The sequence below is a fragment of the Panulirus ornatus genome, chromosome 4, assembly GCF_036320965.1.
Source record: "Panulirus ornatus isolate Po-2019 chromosome 4, ASM3632096v1, whole genome shotgun sequence".
NCBI classification, from domain to species: Eukaryota; Metazoa; Arthropoda; class Malacostraca; order Decapoda; family Palinuridae; genus Panulirus; species Panulirus ornatus.
In genome coordinates, this window is record NC_092227.1 from 18,742,027 (window position 1) to 18,762,851 (window position 20,825).

The 20,825-nt window shown below is 45.3% G+C and overlaps 2 protein-coding genes across 4 annotated transcripts in view; one reads left to right on the plus strand and one right to left on the minus strand.

Moving 5' to 3' along the window:
- Positions 1-20,825, minus strand: part of LOC139765906 (kinesin heavy chain-like) — a 909,514-nt gene that overhangs the window by 710,439 nt on the left and 178,250 nt on the right. The gene's annotated exons all lie outside the window — the stretch shown is intronic.
- Positions 2,435-10,358, plus strand: LOC139764472 (uncharacterized). Its single transcript, XM_071691041.1, has 2 exons — positions 2,435-3,042; positions 9,751-10,358. Exons 1-2 carry the CDS (start codon positions 2,648-2,650, stop codon positions 9,842-9,844), a joined length of 489 nt encoding a protein of 162 aa, XP_071547142.1. The 5' UTR covers positions 2,435-2,647; the 3' UTR covers positions 9,845-10,358.

Here is a 20,825-nt window from a genome sequence, read left to right on the forward strand (position 1 = left end):
TCCACCCTCCTGCGCACAACTCTATCCATAGCCCACGCCTCGCAACCATACAACATTGTCGGAACAACTATTCCTTCAAACATACCCATTTTTGCTTTCCGAGATAATGTTCTCGACTTCCACACATTCTTCAAGGCTCCCAGGATTTTCGCCCCCTCCCCCACCCTATGATTCACTTCCGCTTCCATGGTTCCATCCGCTGCCAGATCCATATATATATATATATATATATATATATGTGTGTGTGTGTGTGTGTGTGTGTGTGTGTGTATGTTATGTGTGTGTGTGTGTGTGTGTGTGTTGTGTGTGTGTGTGTGTGTGTGTGTGTGTGTGTGTGTGTGTGTGTATTCCAAAATTCTCTCTTAAAAAGACACAGAGGAAGGTGAGGACACCCAAGGTCGAGCCTAATGGTGAAAAATGAGTGTCGTCCGCTTCGCACGTGATGGCTGTCCCTCCTCAAGGAAGACAGATGGTGGGCGTCAGGACAAACGTAACGAGTTAAGGAGTTTCTAAATATGGCCGTGGAAGGGAAGGGGTAGACACCGAAATGGACCATCCGTGTTGTATATACACTCCAAGTGTAGCCACTAAGGAAAGGAAAAGTAGTAAATATTATATCAGAAAGGAAAGAATAAAAAGATTATGACTACCTCTCTCACTCTCCTACACAGGAGCGAGCAAAAGTGCCAACGGGTAAGTTGCCCAGCCAGAGGATGTGACCTGAGAAAGTTTCTCCAACGAGATCCTGCTAAAATAATGGGCGAGCGCGTGGCTTTCACCACACGTCTTGCATGATGGGTAATGCTGTTTTCACCGGTCTGGGACTGAATTGACTGTAAATCCGACGTTCATGAAGGTCTGACCTCAACCATATATCTAGCTTTGTTATCATTGTGTCTGTCGTTCTTTCATTCTCCGTTTCTTATTACTCAAAGTATGGCCACTCGATATTGTTTCTGACGTCTTTGCTGGACTGCCGTGGATTAATGTCTGCTATCTTTTCATCGTACTATCCCAAAGATCATTGCTGGCTTAACAATCTTGTATCTTCCCATACTGACGTGTCTTAAGGTCTATTACATTACTCTCGATGTCCTCAGTTTGTTTGCTATACATACTTCATAACGCATCTTTCTTCTTGTGACGCTGTAAACCTGGAGGTTTTTCAGCCTCTCATGATGGTTCATCATATGCACTAAGACCATCAGTCTTACATGTGATATGTGACTGAATATTCTCAAGCTCGTTTACTTCCATTTGTTTAGCTGGTGACCAAAAGACACACCAATTTTGCTTCCTATGTATACATTGAATATCATCATTATCAGCTTTCATTCTCTCGTTGCAAAAGTTTTCATTATCATACCACTCATTATATGGCTTGGTGGTACTTTCTTATCGATGTGCGACTTGTTTTCATGTTTTCCCTGATGATTACTCCTTAGTCTTCAACGTTTTCTTCATTAACAATTACTCCTTAGTCTTCAACGTTTTCTTCATTAGCAATTACTCCTTAGTCTTCAACGTTTTCTTCATTAGCAATTACTCCTTAGTCTTCAACGTTTTCTTCATTAGCAATTACTCCTTAGTCTTCAACGTTTTCTTCATTAGCAATTACTCCTTAGTCTTCAACGTTTTCTTCATTAGCAAAGGCTTTTCTTGTTAAACCTTTGTAGGGAGTCGTCGAGACACTGTAAATCGTCCCACGACTTGTTTGCCTTAATTTCTCATTAGATTTCATTGGTTTCTGTTCTCCACATCTAAAGATCATATTCATGTCGTCTGAAGAATTTTTCCTCTTCCAGTCCTACTGTTTTACTTACTCTCACGTCAACTACAAAACACTTGACTGTAACTTGCCTCACTTCCCTGTCATGTCTGAAATCATGTTTACAAACAGGAGTGAACCCAACCCAGTACCATGTGGTACTCCCGGGATGATATTCTCCTCTGTGGTCTTGGTTCCGTTTGCTACACTTTTGAATTTTGTTAGTCAAAAACTCTGATATATTTTCCTGATTTATCTCTAATAACCTGTTTCGCCACTTTCGTAAATCTCCATTCTACTTAATCATATGATTTACAAATGCCTACGAAAAAAGTGTCCACGTTCTTTCCTCACAACAGTTTCACTGACGCCACTTCAGTGTACTGGGAGCAGTTGACGCACATAAAGCTGAAGCGTATCCGTGCTGGCTTTAGCTAATGTAATTGTTGTTAATCACATGTTGCAACATATCTTTTAATCACTCTGTCGTATATAATAAAGATATGAAATGGTAAGCAAACTGAACTATCATAATGCTTTGATAGTGGCTTCAATCCTTCTTTGTGTAGCGGTGTCATACATAACATTTTATGTATATATGTAACATTGGATTCATCAACGGTTCGGACCAATATTACCACAATAATATTATCTATTTAGGGAAGATAGCTGGAAACGCGTTAAGGCCTGTCTACACGAGCGGGCCTGATCGGCGGGTTTGCCCGTTAACGGGCAAATTCTGGCGGGCCTGCCCGTGAATGTTGTCCACACGACCGAAGTGATGAACAGCCGGGCCTGCCCGACGATGTTGCCAGTAGCGGGTGGAGTGCGGTACGAGAACCATGGTGCCTAGCATTGTCAAGAAAGATTTTGTGCTCTATGATAATAGCTTTGTGTCTCAAGAAGAAAAAGAAGAAAAGGATATGGTGTAAAGATTGGTTAAAGAAAAGAAGTATGTTTGGAAGCACTGCAACAATACTTCATGAACTACAAAGTAGTGAGGAACACGACTTCAGAAATTACCTGAGGATGAGTGTAAGCACTTTTTACATCTTGTTATCAAAGGTGGAGTCATACATAGTGAAGAAAGACACAGTTATGAGAAACAGCATTACAGCAGAAGCTCGTCTGGAAGCAACTCTGCGATTTTTAGCAAGTGGGTCTACTTATTCGGAGTTGCAGTACAGTACACGCATATCAAAGCAAAGCTTGTCCCGCATAATACCAGAAACATGTAGGGCCATATACGAGGTGCTGAAGGCTGACTACTTCAGGTAAGTGAATCTGTTATAAACATGCTACGTGTAAATAATGTTGTGACATTGTGATATAAGTAACTATACCTATATAATGGGTATTGATAATTAATTTGATGAGTCATATCTATTAACATTTCTCTCTCGTGTTACGTGTTACGCAGCGTGTCTATTTTCTTTTTTATGTCATCCGTCGTAACGTAAGTACCATGCTTTCTCATCTCCGCAGCAATAGCCTTCACTGCTGTTATGCGTTTGTCTCTGTTCTTATAGCATTTCAGCTTCACATTCCATAAACATGGATTCTTACGATAAAGGTCAATCAAAGTACTAGTAAGTGCTTTAGACCAAAAAATTGTTGGTGGCTCACTAGAGTTATCCTGGGCTGCCATCGTTAAATGTTCACTGTGCTACTATGCCGTGGGATGTGGGATGAAGGCCCGCTGTGGGTTCACGACATTATCTTGCGTCTGGCAGGGTAGAAACTCCAGCTACCGGGCACCAGCTCAGTGATTTCGCTCGGCGGGCTTTCGGGCAATTTGATCGTTTGCCCGTCAAATATGCCCGTTAACGGGCAAGCCCGCCGATCAGGCCCGCTCGTGTAGACAGGCCTTTAGGTCCTCCCTGAGTTCTCTTCAAACTGACTGCGTTAGTTATTTTCCTCTCTGGTTCTTCATTGTGTGTGTGTGTGTGTGTGTGTGTGTGTGTAATTACGTACTATTCGCACTGTACGTGGAGGGAGTTTTACACTCGTGGGGCCCCATCTATTCAATATTCTCAACCGTCACACAACTTTTTACATTTCCGTGTGGTGTCCACGTTTAATATTTTCTCTCGGTTTATTTCACTCGTCCACAACTCTCATACCATAAACCATTACCTTACGTCATTTCTAACATATAATGGCCTCTGGTGGTTCTGTTCCAGCATCTTCCGAAGAAACGCTCTTTGTCTACATCATCAAGCTAATTGGAAAACTTATATGATGTGATCAGCTCACCTCTCCCTCTTCTCTCATCCTGGAGGGTACATTTCGAGCCTTTAGCCTTTCCCTGAAACACAGCACTCGTAGTTACTGTACCATCTTTCGGGCCCTCCTCTGAACCTTCTTTATTAGTTCTTTGTGCTTCTTCAAGTGCGGTGAGTTAAGCATATTCTCGTTTTGGCTAAATATGAGGTATGAACAACTTGCTGAATATCTCCTCGTCCATATACTGGAACCCTCTTCTAACATCTGCCACCAGAAAGCTTGTTATGAATTATACACCTGATGTAGGACTCGGGCAACAGGCTTTGGAAGATGTCACCTTCCAGATCCCTCTCACTCACAGATTCCTGCAACTTTCCTGATAGATAATAGTCATAATGAGTCACCATTCCACTGTTACCCAGCCTCGTTTGATTTACTCGAGTTGAATTTCATCAACCATGCATCTGATCAACTGCAGAGTTTCTCCAGGTCCCATTAAAAGTTGATACAGTCCTCCTGCCTTCTTACTTTCCTGCTGACAATGGAATCATTGAGAAACATGATGTAGGTAGGAGTGCAATCCTTCAGGGAAATCATTTACATAGATCAGAAAGAATAATGGTATCAGGACTGAACCCTACGACACACCTCTGGTAGCCTCAAACCATTTCGAGATGGATCACCTGATATCAGTCCTTCGTTCTATTCCACTAAGATAATCTTCTGTCCATCGAAGGAGTGTCCACCTTATTCCTGCCTGGAGATCCAGCTTCTTTACCAGCCTCCTGTGTGGCACAGTGTCAAATGCTTTCTGGTGGTCCAGATATAATCATCCTAGCCTTCTCTTTTCTACAGCAGAGCTCACCCTCTCGTAGAAAATCTAAAGGGTTTTTCTCAAATGATCATCTTTCCCTGTAATCAGGTTGTCCCTCATTTAGGTAGTTTCTTCTCTGCAGAAAGTCATCCATTTGTTGTTGTTGTTTTTTTCCCGGGACCGTGCAGGCACACTGCACAGGTAGGCTGGTCTGTAGTTAAGCGCCTCTTCCCGGTTTCCTATCTTATAGACTGGTACAACGATCTACGTCTATCAGCCTCCTACACCATTAATTTACCTGATTTCTGGGCCTCACACTTTTTTTTATTAAATCCATCAATTTTCACTTGTCAGCCTCCATGATCCTAGTTAAAGCCTAGAATCGTTTCTGTCAACAGTTAAATACTCTTATATACTCTGTACTTTCTTTAATCCCTGTATCTACTGTAGAACAAATAATTCCTAATTTTTCTGCCTTTCACAGTGTGTATTATTCTCGATACAGTTTCACTCGATTCCCTGTGTTCCTTTGTTTCACTGAACCCGGGTGTCATCTGCTCTACATCAAGTCTTTATTCTCTGGGTCTGCTCGAGGGTTCCAGAAACTTCTCCTCCTTCCCCTCCCGGCCCACTGTTAGTGATAGTCTGTGTCCTCTATATTATAAGAACTTCCCCTCGATGACCATCTCTAGCATTTCAAACAGACCTTTCTAATCCTTCATGTTTTCCACTCATCGCGCTTTCTCCTTTTTTCTGGTTATGTTTCCGCTGAATACCCCCAACTGAACTGATTCTGTGTTTCTGACCATTTGATACCTTTTAATGAATCCCCTACTTACTCTCCCATCTAATGACACCTTTCATGTGTTCTATATGGACTTCTCACTATCTATATTTCCTCTCGATGATGCTGTATGGCCGTGGGAACTGGGTCCTTCAATATAAAAGTGCGGGAGAGGGTGAACGTGTTGGGAAATTAAATCTCCGAGGACAAAAGCTGGTGTGAGGAGGGTTGATCGAGTAAGAAATGATAGGGTAGGAGAGAAATGTGCTGCTTCTCTTTACTGTGGCCAACATGGCACCGGCAAAACATGCTCTTATCAAGGCCATCTCGGGGGAAAGCGAGGCGTGAGGAAAGGTTGATTGAAAGAATGTATGTGTCAGATGTGGAGGGGGACATGCAGAAGGGAAGACCGTGCTGGACGTGGAAAGCTGGAGTGGAATATGCTTTCAGTATAATCAAGGCTTGAACATGCAGCAGGGTGTGATGCCTAGACGGGATAGAGCAAATCAAGACGATATGGTATACTGAAGAGGAGCGTAGTGTAAGTGGTCTGAACCAGGTCATATGAAACGGTGAAATCACGGAAATATGTGTGTGTGGAGTCTTGACTGTGGATAAGTGGCTCTGGTTTCGGCAGAGTGGGACAGAACTAATGAGGCTGTACTTCGTCTGGTCCTATCTACTCACGAAACTGCGATATATATATATATATATATATATATATATATATATATATATATATATATCCCTGGGGATAGGGGAGAAAGAACACTTCCCACGTATTCCCTGCGTGTCGTAGAAGGCGACTAAAAGGGGAGGGAGCGGGGGGCTGGAAATCCTCCCCTCTCGTTTTTTTTTAATTTTCCAAAAGAAGGAACAGAGAATTGGGCCAGGTGAGGGTATTCCCTCAAAGGCCCAGTCCTCTGTTCTTAACGCTACCTCGCTAATGCGGGAAATGGCGAAAAAGTTTGAAAGAAAAGAAAGAAATATATATATATATATATATATATATATATATATATATATATATATATATATATATATATATATATATATATATCGTTTCTTTTTGAGATACAAACGTCTATGTCACACTTCCTCCTCAAGCCGAGGATACAAAATGCTGAGACAGCGGCCTTCACGTCATAGAAACGTGCAGGTTTTTCAGATCCTGCGGAGAAGAGGAGGAAGAGAAGATGAAGAGAACGATCATAGCCACAATCAAATGATGAAACCAAAGCTAGGGAGAAAAATATGAATAAGAGGTGAAGGGAAAAATAATGTGAGAAACAAGGAAGGAACGAAAGCCAAGAGACGAGGAGAAAGAAATCATCTAAGATAAGAAAGATACGGGAATGTGAAGGTGCACACGTTATGCTGGGAGCATGAGTGGAGAGAGCAGGCAGAAGAGACCTAGATGTAAGAGGGAATATACAACGAAGACCAGAAGAAGCATGAGAAAGACAAGAAGTAGAGAGGGAGGAAGATGACGGGAAGAACGAAGACCGGGAGGAACATGAGAAAGATAAGCGGTACGAGAGGCAAGATGTCAGGAGACACACACGGACCCACTCCTTAAAACCTTCATAATATTGCCAGCTTAAGTCTTGTAATAATGGATGAACGTTACAATTATTTATGCGAGATCCAGGCATTAAAGTAGAGAGGAACTCTCGAGCTCCACTGGCAAGCCACCAGCACCAGAGCCGCAGCCACACCACCAGCAGGAAACCCTGACACCTCCCCGATGTTATCACCTTCCCACACATCGAGGTCTGCTATGTCTCTACCAACACCAACCATGTCCGCTCTACACCACACAAAATACTGATCTGTCTTTTAAGCTCAGAAAAAAACACAATACTTGGTTAACACCGAAGAGCTGCAAGGGAAGATGAAGACAGAACGAACACATCAGTGTGGCAAACCCACAAGAACGTGGAAATCGTTTGCAGTGTCATTGCCCAGTGATATATATATATATATATATATATATATATATATATATATATATATATATATATATATATATATAACTGGAGGAAGAAGAAGTGAAGTGTTTTAGATATCTGGGAGTGGATTTAGCAGCGAATGGAACCATGGAAGCGGAAGTGAATCATAGGGTGGGGGAGGGGGCGAAAGTTCTGGGAGCGTTGAAGAATGTGTGGAAGCCGAGAACATTATCTCGGAAAGCAAAAATGGGTATGTTTGAAGAAATAGTGGTTCCAACAATGCTATATGGTTGCGAGGCGTGGGCTATAGAGTTGTGCGGAGGAGGGTGGATGTGCTAGAAATGAGATGTTTGAGGACAATATGTGGTGTGAGGTGGTTTGATCGAGTAAGTAATAATAGGGTAAGAGAGATGTGTGGTAATAAAAAGAATGTGGTTTAGAAAGCAGAAGAGGGTGTTTTGAAATGGTTTGGTCACATAGAGAGAATGAGTGAGGAAAGATTGACAAAGAGGATATATGTGTCAGAGGTGGAGGGAACGAGGAGAAGTGGGAGACCAAATTGGAGGTGGAAAGATGGAGTGAAAAAGATTTTGAGTGATCGGGGCCTGAACATGCAGGAGGGTGAAAGGCGTGCAAGGAATAGAGTGAATTGGAACGATGTGGTATACCGGGGTCGACGTGCTGTCAATGGACTGAACCAGGGCATGTGAAGCGTCTGGGGTAAACCATGGAAAGTTCTGTGGGGCCTGGATGTGGAAAGCGAGCTGTGGTTTCGGTGCATTATACATGACAGCTAGAGACTGAGTGAGAACGAATGTGGCCTTTGTTGTCTTTTCCTTGCTCTACCTCGTGCACATGCGGAGGGAGGGGGTTTGTTATTTCATGTGTGGCGAGGTGGCGATGGGAATGAATAAAGGTAGACAGTATGAATTATGTACATGTGTACATATGTATATGTCTGTGTGTGTATATATATGTATACGTTGAGATGTATAGGTATGTATATTTGCGTGTGTGGACGTGTATGCATATACATGTGTATGTGGGTGGGTTGGGCCATTCTCTCGTCTGTTTCCTTGCGCTATCTCGCTAGCGTGGGAGACAGCGACAAAGTAAAATATATATATATATATATATATATATATATATATATATATATATATATATATATATGTTGTATGGTTGCGAGGCGTGGGCTATGGATAGAGATGTGCGCAGGAGGATGGATGTGCTGGAAATGAGATGTTTGAGGACAATGTGTGGTGTGAGGTGGTTTGATCGAGTAAGTAACGTAAGGGTAAGAGAGATGTGTGGAAATAAAAAGAGCGTGGTTGAGAGAGCAGAAGAGGGTGTTTTGAAATGGTTTGGGCACATGGAGAGAATGAGTGAGGAGAGATTGACCAAGAGGATATATGTGTCGGAGGTGGAGGGAACGAGGAGAAGAGGGAGACCAAATTGGAGGTGGAAAGATGGAGTGAAAAAGATTTTGTGTGATCGGGGCCTGAACATGCAGGAGGGTGAAAGGAGGGCAAGGAATAGAGTGAATTGGAGTCATGTGGTATACAGGGGTTGACGTGCTGTCAGTGGATTGAATCAAGGCATGTGAAGCGTCTGGGGTAAACCATGGAGAGCTGTGTAGGTATGTATATTTGCGTGTGTGGACGTGTGTATGTACATGTGTATGGGGGTTGGGGGGGTTGGGCCATTTCTTTCGTCTGTTTCCTTGCGCTACCTCGCAAACGCGGGAGACAGCGACAAAGTATAAAAAAAAAAAAAAAAAAAAAAAAAAAATATATATATATATATATATATATATATATATAAGCTTGTCTTGCTGTCGTGACCAGCTCGTGGCAAGCAGGTATTTGGCTGTCTTAACATTAAATTTGTGTGACCTTGATATCCTTTAGGTACTTGACTTTGACCCTTATGACGAAAAGTCCACTCATCAACGGTGTCTCTTTATTCCCGATGAGCCACCTTTACTGGCCTGGGCCATCATCGCTCCACCATCATCACCTGTAACGTGGGGCAAACCTGCCGGAGATGAGAATGTAAGAGCGTGCCTTTTTATCTGTTAGCAAGGAAGCACTCCATTCCCCTTAGACTATAAGAGCGCCGGCCTGGCGTCTGAACACGTCTAGGCCATATGATTCCTGCCTCATTACTTTCCAGCAGGAAGTTTGAGGCATCTCATCTCCCACAGACTCTTTTGGCAGGAGCTTCAAGTTCCCCTGCTGCTGCTGCTGCCTCCGACCAAACCCCCAAGAGACCTCGCCAACGCCCGTCTCCTGCGGTAACCTCAACCATGACTCCTCCTTCAGCACAAAACTGCAGGAATCAACCTACCCACTCAGGACCTCGTCAACGCCTCCTCCAAAAGAACCGACATCACTCCCACGAGACTCCTGCCTCACCACATCTCACTTCTCCTACATCAGCGCCACACGACGGCTTATGATCCACTCCGCGGCGCCAACGCCTGGGGACACCTTTGTCGCCTGCTGCACCAGCGTCACGAGACACCTGCCTTACCAAGATCCTGGACTAATAGCACGGAAACCCTGCCTTCCTCACATCACTTTACTTCACTACGTGATCCTGCATCACCGCCAGCAGCTCGCTCTTAGCTACGCATTACCCTGTGATTAACAGATAAAAGCACTGGGCTGTTCCTCGTGTAACTCCTCTCTCAGTCTATCATTACCACAAACAGAAAAGTTAGACACTTTAGAATATCCGGTAAGCTGCTGACCCGCTTGAGTGAGTGAGAGAGAGAGAGAGAGAGAGAGAGAGAGAGAGAGAGAGAGAGAGAGAGAGAGAGAGAGAGAGAGGACTGGAGACTAATTTCCATACTCGATCCCACCACGCCCATCCCTGCTGTCATAATCCTGACTTCCCCCTCCCACCCTCCGCCCTTCCTAAACGCACCGGTATCTGCCCCTCTAACCTTTTGTATCTTGCACAGGTACATCCAACATTAGCCCCAAAAGGATTTCGTAACTAGCCTGCTCGCCCAGCAGCCTACGGCACTGTATAACCACCACGTGAACACTCTTGACCTGACTTCCAGCCAATCCCTTGCTCGCCAACAACAGACATGTAAATAACTGCATTATCAACCTCATCACCTTTCCAGCGTTCATTACGGCAAAAATGGGTGAAGAAAGGTAGTAGTATAGCAACGTTTCCTAACGTCACATAAACGTGCAGCATAATCTCTGACAGTGACCTAACGTTGATCCCTTGACCTAACTCGACCCCAGTAGGTTGTACCTAGGTGTCACCTCGTGTGACCCATGGGAACCCTCGGGTAACTGACCCTGACTTTCTGAAAGGAAGGTCTACTCCCACCAGTCTTCCCTAACCCACACACACACACACACACACACACACACACACACACACACACACACAGCAGACCACATCAAGAAATGAACTCTCCCACAACGGCGGCCCATGACATTTGACGTGTTCACTTTTACTGCCTCTGTTAAGAGATCCGGCGAACTTCCTGTAACGCTAGTAGCTTACACGGGTTTCTCTCATCGATAAGAGACTATGGGAGAATGTTGTTTTGTTCTCCCCAACACCGTTACATCCACCATCACATGTGCACGGCTGTCCACCTCCAGGCCGTGCATACATGATGACACCACAAAAGATGCGCACATTGTCGGATGACCTCAGTGATGAGGATGAACGCTGACATATGTATCAGTCTGTGAGGAAATCGACGATGAATAACATGAGAAATGTGAGGGAATAAGTGGCGTAGTAATTACAGTGGATTACGTCAGTGGGAAGTTCTGCGCTCCAAGACGTGCCCACTGACCTCACACTGGTGGATGAAATTAATTACCTTACAACCGCAGCTAATTTTCTCGTCATATAATGGTAAGAAAATGGGAACACATGACGTGAAGAGAGGGGGAAATTTACATGGAAAAGACACCTCCAACATCCTTCCTTCGTTGTGCCTCACCCGCACCTGGCCTGCTGGCAGTCACTCCCTCGACATATCAACTCCCTCACACATAACAACTGGCAACACACGTAACTCACACGTTCATGTTTCATGACTAGACTTTCCGCGATGAGCGCTACGCGCTAGCCCTGGCTTTCGACAAAATCTCGTTGTAAGCACTCGTACATACTCTCTCTCTCTCTCTCTCTCTCTCTCTCTCTCTCTCTCTCTCTCTCTCTCTCTCTCTCTCTCTCTCTCTCTCTCCTCCCTCCCTACACTTCTCATTTGACGACGAGCCATCACTTGGTGAGGTACACTTAAGCCCTAGTATAACTGGCCCTCGAGGACGACAAGTCCACAGCCTACAGTGTACTCGCTAGTTACTCACGGACACGTGCAGACTGACAACACAGGTGGTCAAACGTACCTGGAAAGAGAAAACAAAAGACATGAGTATAAAACACAGCAGACGCCGGAGGGACGATAATCATTACTATGTAATACAAGAACTTGTTTCATATATGTCACTACCGGACATGATAATGCTATAAGAACAAGGCTGAACAATATCCCATCTATCAACAATAGATCTACCACTTTTGTTTCCTGTCAGTAAACGGGTATTACTTTGTGCATTACTGATGCCTTAGTGGTATATACTCGAAGACAAACGTCTGAAGATATAATCGTTGTGTATAATTTCCCAGCCTGATACAAACTCCGAAAAATGATACAAGTCTTTACCGAGTCATAGCAGCCATGCAGCCGCCAGCTTAAATTCAGAGAGCAGCCTTCATTTCCAGGTCGATAGCAATTCATTATTTCATTGTAAAATATACACAGCTGCAGCAGCCTCCCCAGATTCCTCCAACTTTGCTGACTAAATGTTCAGTTGGACGTGAGGGACGTCCAGGCCAGGGCCAGGATAATGCTGCCAAGCTAACACACGTCTTACTTCCCCACTCACAATAGCAGCAGCAGCAGCAGCTGAGGGCCGTAGCGAGGAGCCCAACTCTACCTTACGAAGTGTATGTTAATGAAGGTTGTCAGCCTGAGGCAGGTGTGTAATTACTCCTACTGTACGGGGAGGCAGGTTAACAATCCTGGCGCCCCATCTCTTGAATTTTCTCCACTATCATACAACCTTTTAAACTTTGTGTGTGTGTGTGTGTGTGTGTGTGTGTGTGTGTTCGTGCATATAACATCTATTTGTCCTGTATGAGTTAAGAGATCGACACTCGTAGGGCTCTATCTCTGCACTTTCTATATCATTAAGTAACCCTCTTAAAACAAACCGTAAACTGCCAGCATTCACAGTTTCTGTTAACAGTCTATCCCATCTATCCACCATCCGTACACTAAAACTACCTCTTTACAACCATTCGAAACAGCTTCTTGTCTAGTTTCTTTTCGTAATCCCTGTTTGCTCCAATGTTGTGCTTCATGAGATGTTCACTGGCGATGTCTTCGAACTAAATTAGAAACATTAAGGCTGTTATCAGGTCACCCCTCACTTCCTCCTCTCTCCTCCAAGGTGGACAAACTTGTGGCCCTCAGCCTCTCTCTCCCTGTGGCTCTGCACCTCTCAGTTCAGGTACCATCATAGCTTCTCTTCTCTGGACCTTATCAATCATATGTATGTGCTTCTTCAGGTGCGGTGGCGGACAGGAGCGACACAAACCATCGTGGTTCTTATATATATATATATATATATATATATATATATATATATATATATATATATATATATATATATATAGTGGACAGCACACCAAACATTTCTTACCCAAATGTTTATATACGATTCTAATATCTGGTTGCAGACAGTCAGCCTCATACAGTTCCCACGAAGCGAAGCTGTAGTGACAGTCTGGGAACGATATCAACCACTCGCTGTATTTCAAACACTGACTTCTGTAGCTTATTTTCTGTTTTGTAAGAAACACATTGAGGCTTCCTTTATCTGAATCCCATCCTCATTACCTTGCCTCTATTTGGACTGAACTTCCTTACCCATCTATCAGACCAATTTTGAGGTTTATAAAAGTTCCCCTGGAAGGTGATGAATGAAATTGTCGTTATTCTTCGTTTCTCTCATAACCTTGGCGTCAATTGCTAACATATTCGTTAAGAACCCAGTCCATCAAACATGTTATTTACACACATCAAGAACAGCAGTGGGCCCAAGACTAAGCCCTGCGGTACACCACTAGTGACAAAAGACCTTTTCAAGATCGTTCTTCTTACCAACGTCCCTTGCTCCCTTCCATTAAAGTAATATATTCTCTTGATAAGCCTCCGAAAAGGTATATTGCTGAAAGCATTCTGGCGCTTTGTGAATATAAATTCTACCCATCCAACCATGCTGTTACCTTATTGCACCTATTTGTACTGTATGGGGAGGAAATTCTACACCCATTGGGTCCCATTTCTTAAACTCTACTGCCATATAACTATTTACACTTCTACATGCTGCCCAAATTCACGAACTAATCATTCTCATTAATCCATTCATCTACTACTGTACTGTAATGATACTTCTGTACATCATTTCTGACGAGGTTCTAGTTAGATTTTATTGTGATCTCTGATTGTTCTATCTTTGCCTTGCAACTCTCGAAAATCTATTCACTGTTGATTTCATCAAACTGCTTTTTAAATCTAAAAGTTGCGACTGAGTCATCCCTTTCTCTTCTCTGCTCCATGGTTGGCAAATCAAAGACTTTTCCAGTAACTCACCTCTCTTAATTTTGGTACCTTCTTTGTTGTCCTCCTCTGGATAATCTCTACTAGCTCTTTGTGCTTTTTAAAGTGTATTGATGTAGGGTTGCATGAGCTGACGTGGGCGAACATGTGTTGATGTAAGCGAGCATGTGATGATGTGGGCATGCACTCGGGGACATATGTATACGTGGGCTTGTATGTGCTGGAGTCCATGTCAGCCTGTATAAATGTTAGTGTGTATGGGCGCTTATGCATGTGTCACTGCGTTTGTGCATTTTTATAAGCGAATGTGAGTGTGCGTGCATGTGTAAATACGGATGTGTACGTGTAAATGTATAAGTATCTGTTTGTATGCTAGTGTACATGCGTTCTCACGTGTGTATATGAGTGTGTATGTTTTAGCTGGGTGGAGGTGTCAGTGTATCAACTTTATTGTCAGTTAAGGGGAGGTAACACCACCACACACTACAGTGAAACCGGTCACCCCTCTGCCCACACTCTCCTGCTGATCCTACAACACACCCAAAGTCTGGGTAACCTCCTGTCGAGGCTGTGTCCAGCTCGTCTGCCTATCTGTCGAGAGACGTGGCTCGGCACAGCTTGGTGAAGGCGTGTTCGAAAACCTTCGTTCACATATCTGTCAAGTGTGTCAACGGGATAAACATTACATCATGTGTCTAGCCATATACCATTAACACTGACACTACAGTACACCACCTGCATATCTCCCTTAACCTGAACTCTTGTTCCATACACACAGACACTTGTACATCCTCACAAAGGTCTAGGTCCGACCGTGGTCAAACCGTCTCCACAACCTGGTCCACACACAGGTTCAGCTACAGCCAAGATACACCTTCTAGCTTACGATAAAAACCTAAGTAAACCTCATGGCACCGTGGGGCACCGCACCCTCGTTACCTGCCGGGCCAGATGGCACATCCGCCTGTGAAATAATGACACGTTAAATTGCCTCATTTTTCTCCTCCTGCTGCTTCACACAACAACTGAACCTTTTCAACAGTTGGCTCACACGCCAAGAAAAACCTCTCAGCACAAACTTGTGCGGCGGCTGCCTACTGAAACTAGATTAGCAAAGTTTAGTTGTGGCGTGAGGCGGACAACCCACCCTGAACAACTTGAAGCATATGGCAACTTAGGGTCATAAGGAGAGTACTATATATAAACAAAGTGCATATGAACGCGCACCTTCATAGAACATACAAACCTCCAACAGCCAGGATCAAACCCGGGACCCTTGTACTTCCGCCTATGAGTCCACGGGGAAAATGAAACACGATAAGTTCCCAAATGCACTTTCGTGTAATAATCGCATCAGGGGAGACACAAGAGAGAAATATAAGTCAGTTGACATACAATGAAGAGACGTAGTTAGGACGCCATTTGGTAAACACGTGAATGTCCAAGGCAGACTACGAGCGTATCATAAACTTAATATGTGGACAAGGTGAATTGTTTACAAATTTTATCAACAATAAAGTTATCCAATTTGTATAAACCATCACTGATATCATGATTATAATTCTTTGCGTATTCAATAATAGAAGATTCAATGATATGAAATACACAAAGAATTATAATCATGATATCAGTGATGGTTTATACAAATTGGATAACTTTTATTGTTGATAAAATTGGTAAACAATTCACCTTGTCCACATATTAAGTTTATGATAGGCTCGTAGTCTGTCTTCGACATTCTCGTGTTTACCAAATGGCTACGTCTCTTTATTGTATATCAACTGACTGTTATATTTCTCTCTTGTGTCTCCTGATGTGATTATTACACGAAAGTGCATTTGGGAACTTATCGTGTCTCATTTTCCCCGTGGACTCATAGGAATATATATATATATATATATATATATATATATATATATATATATATATATATATATATATATATATATATATTGGAAAGGATCACAATTTTGGGGTTGATCAAGTACATTCCTATGAGTCCACAAGGAAAATGAAACACGATAAGTTCCTAAGTGCAATTGGGAACTTATCAAGTTTCATTTTCCCCGTTTTTTTTTAATTTTCCAAAAGAAGGAACAGAGAATTGGGCCAGGTGAGGGTATTCCCTCAAAGGCCCACTCCTCTGTTCTTAACGCTACCTCGCTAATGCGGGAAATGGCGAATAGTTTGAAAGAAAAGAAATATATATATATATATATATATATATATATATATATATATATATATATATATATATATATATATATATATATATATACAGTTCGTACTCGGGTCTTCGTCAGGTCTTTTAAAAGTCCTACCTCAGTCTTCAGGGACGTTTCAACGCTATGTTGGGTAATTAATAAAATAGTCTACGGGATAGACAACCAGCGTTTCAACCAAAGTACACTCGAGGTTCTGAAAAGCGACCTTTGGTGACTTCAAAACCGGCTCTCAAGGCCAACGTGTGTTGGCTTAAACGCTTACTCAAATTCTGTTCTGCAAACACCTAAAATACGGGACGTTTAGGTGCTGCGTTTTGGCCAGAAAGAGTATCGTGCAAACACCCGAACGTATGTAGAGTATATACGTTATATTACCCGAAGGACCCCCTTCTCATGGGGCTCCTGCCGCTTCAAGGCTGCCCTAGAATGATCAGCAGAGAAACGGTGGACTCCTATGGAGCGATAAATCTTTTTGACTCTACCTCCAAAGATGAAGCCTTGCCGAAAGGTGACCTTGTGGGAGGAGCCCGGCAACACTTTTACACACATCAGTTTAAGATGGATATAAAGTATCTTTAAAAGTCCAGCAGACTACCCGAGTCTGGGCAACATGAAGTGTCACACAAGACAGTGATGAACTCCAATACTGACACCACACCAACTACCTCACCTCCGTCCCTCTGCCGCCATAACTGAGAATCACATAACCTTCACCGTCCACCTTCTGCTGGAGATCATCAGCTGGTCCGAGGATGTCATCGATTTTACCCCTACCCTCAGCAAGATCACCCTGCCTCCTCTTCCAACCTCTCAATTCCTCCTCCTACATGGAAACAACAGAAAAGCCCCAAAGAGACGATCTCCTCCAGCTCCTCACAAGGAAGGAACACAAAAGCCCAATGCAAACCTTTCGAAAAAAAAAAAATGATAATTCTCAGGTCGTGGACTTGTCAGCTGGGAAATACTCCGGCATCAGCTCGACGATCCTCAAATGTCATCTCTCGTCTTTCGCAGCAAACTCATTCTGCGCAGAAAAGGTTAGTGGGATGGGAGACTGCTGAGGTCGGTGACACACACACACACACACACACACACACACACACACACACACACAGCAGCGGTTGAAGATCTGCTCTCACATGAAGCCACGACGCTCGAGATGTAGGAGTGTATAATCCCGTCCAAGATGGAAGCATTACTGTAAGTTGGAAGGCACTTCACGCAGGGAACACCACGTGCACGGCCAGCCCGGGTCAGTGCGAGGCACTACAACACTGGTGAGGAACTTTGTCTAAAGCACACGAGTCAATACAACAGGAACGGGAATCATGAACTTATACAACCTTAAGACAAATTATCGTAAATGATGATAACGCTTCCAGAGGTGTATATTGATACAGTTAAAAGAATATTTACGATACTATAGCATGAATATTAGTGAAGGACCTTGTACTATCATGTGTTAAGGGTAGGTGAAGGAATGTATTGACCGGACAGTTGGTACAATACACTCACACAAGAGGGTTCGTCAGAAAGGAAGGAATGGCATTAATGACACTGTTATGATACGAATCAAAACATTATAATGTGAAGTGGAAACACATCACACTAGGCATCCGGTGTACATAGGATCAAAGGAAGGTATCGGGTACATCAAATACAAGTTCCGCATAGTTTACAGAAAAGAGAGTGACGGTTACATTGGAAAACCTATATGATTCTGTACTTTCAATATACAGACGGTATGGGTGATGGGCACATAGCCGGAGACCCGTGGAGCAACACCCAGAGCGTACAGTGGGTTTGTGCGTTAGCATCGAGGGAACACAGAACGGAGGGACCAGCGCTAGACATTTACGCACTCGAGAGCACTTCTTACTCGAGTTGGTAAAGTCTCTCATGGCGCCCAAGATAACAATATGAATAGAGAAAAAAATATAAGTGTGAAGTAAAGAATGAACCTATTAATATTTACCTGAAGCCATGGTCTTCATGTTACATCACATGACTCCATGAGAGTTTAACAGTTCTCCCTCACTGATGCCCAGTCCAGGTATAGCAGTCCATTGTAAAACAAGTAACTGCTCATTCTTGCAGAGGTTACACACCGCCGTGAACAAGCGTATACATGACCCACGAACACGTGGCAAGTCCTCACGTGCTGCCTTAGATCTTGGTTACCGTGATCCCGCCCCTGTCTGCCCGCCTGACCCGGGAGGAGCACGGAGGTCCAGAGGAGGACACCAGGTCACACCAGCACCAGTGCCCACCACCACCGCCGGAGACTTCTATAGAAAAACGATTCCGGTTACCAACTCCCAAGCATGTCATGTAGGTCTCGCCCATCCTGGATGTTCCCAGGCCGCCATATACTCTCAGCCCAAACCCTTGATGTTCCTCCGCCGCCACAGCGAGTGACTGCCTAACCATCTCTCTCATCCATCATCCATCCATCATCCAGGATGTCTCTCAGTCTATCCCTCGGCCAACCCACAATGCCCGAAGCGCTACCACTTGACCAGCCATGATACCCGAGGCTCCACCCCACACCCAGCCTACGTCTCGACCACCGTCATGTGGCGGTAAGAGAAGACACTGGAAGCGCTCGGACGGGGGAAGATAAGTTTGGAAATGACAGAGATGAAGTGTGTGTGTGTGTGTGTGTGTGTGTGTGTGTGTGTGTGTGTGTGTGTGTAGGTACTATGGAGTGAGGGGGAAAGTATTCTGGTGCATTATTTATATCACCCTCCGTGGCTGACCTTTCCAACAGCGACCCTGACCCTTGCAACGTCCCTCCTGGCCTCACCACCGCCCGCACACCCGCCACCCCAACAGCCGGTCCACGTCTGCCACCCAGCCCCTCCCTCACCGGCCGTGCCTGACTCATCCACAACCCTCGCCCGCCACATTCCCCTCCAGCACAACCCTCGCCCGCCACATTCCCCTCCAACACAACCCTCGCCCGTCACATTCCCCTCCAACACAACCCTCGCCCGCCACATTCCCCTCCAACACAACCCTCACCCGCCACATTCCCCTCCAACACAACCCTCACCCGCCACATTCCCCTCCAACGCAACCCTCGCCCGTCACATTCCCCTCCAACACAACCCTGCCCCGCCACATTCCCCTCCAACACAACCCTCACCCGCCACATTCCCCTCCAACGCAACCCTCGCCCGCCACATTCCCCTCCAACACAACCCTCGCCCGCCACATTCCCCTCCAACACAACCCTCGCCCGTCACATTCCCCTCCAACACAACCCTCGCCCGTCACATTCCCCTCCAACACAACCCTCACCCGCCACATTCCCCTCCAACGCAACCCTCGCCCGCCACATTCCCCTCCAACGCAACCCTCGCCCGCCACATTCCCCTCCAACACAACCCTCGCCCGTCACATTCCCCTCCAACACAACCCTCGCCCGCCACATTCCCCTCCAACACAACCCTCACCCGCCACATTCCCCTCCAACACAACCCTCGCCCGTCACATTCCCCTCCAACACAACCCTCGCCCGCCACATTCCCCTCCAACACAACCCTCACCCGCCACATTCCCCTCCAACACAACCCTCACCCGCCACATTCCCCTCCAACACAACCCTCGCCCGTCACATTCCCCTCCAACACAACCCTCGCCCGCCACATTCCCCTCCAACACAACCCTGCCCCGCCACATTCCCCTCCAACACAACCCTCACCCGCCACATTCCCCTCCAACGCAACCCTCGCCCGCCACATTCCCCTCCAACATAACCCTCGCCCGTCACATTCCCCTCCAACACAACCCTCGCCCGCCACATTCCCCTCCAACACAACCCTCACCCGCCACATTCCCCTCCAACACAACCCTCGCCCGTCACATTCCCCTCCAACACAACCCTCGCCCGCCACATTCCCCTCCAACACAACCCTGCCCCGCCACATTCCCCTCCAACACAACCCTCACCCGCCACATTCCCCTCCAACACAACCCTCGCCCGTCACATTCCCCTCCAACACAACCCTCGCCCGCCACATTCCCCTCCAACACAACCCTGCCCCGCCACATTCCCCTCCAACACAACCCTCACCCGCCACATTCCCCTCCAACACAACCCTCGCCCGCCACATTCCCCTCCAACACAACCCTCGCCCGCCACATTCCCCTCCAACACAACCCTGCCCCGCCACATTCCCCTCCAACACAACCCTCACCCGCCACATTCCCCTCCAACGCAACCCTCGCCCGCCACATTCCCCTCCAACACAACCCTCGCCCGCCACATTGCTCTCCAACACAACCCTAGCCCACCACATTCCCCTCCAACACAACCCTCGCCCGCCACATTGCCCTCCAACACAACCCTCGCCCGCCATATTCCGCTCCATCACCTTC

Bases quoted from the DNA above. Each gene is read 5' to 3' on its own strand.
- LOC139764472 (XM_071691041.1), top strand. From the start codon at position 2,648: ATGATAATAGCTTTGTGTCTCAAGAAGAAAAAGAAGAAAAGGATATGG. The intron at 3,043-9,750 runs GTAAGTGAATCT...CATCTCCCACAG, and splicing joins CTGAAGGCTGACTACTTCAG to ACTCTTTTGGCAGGAGCTTC.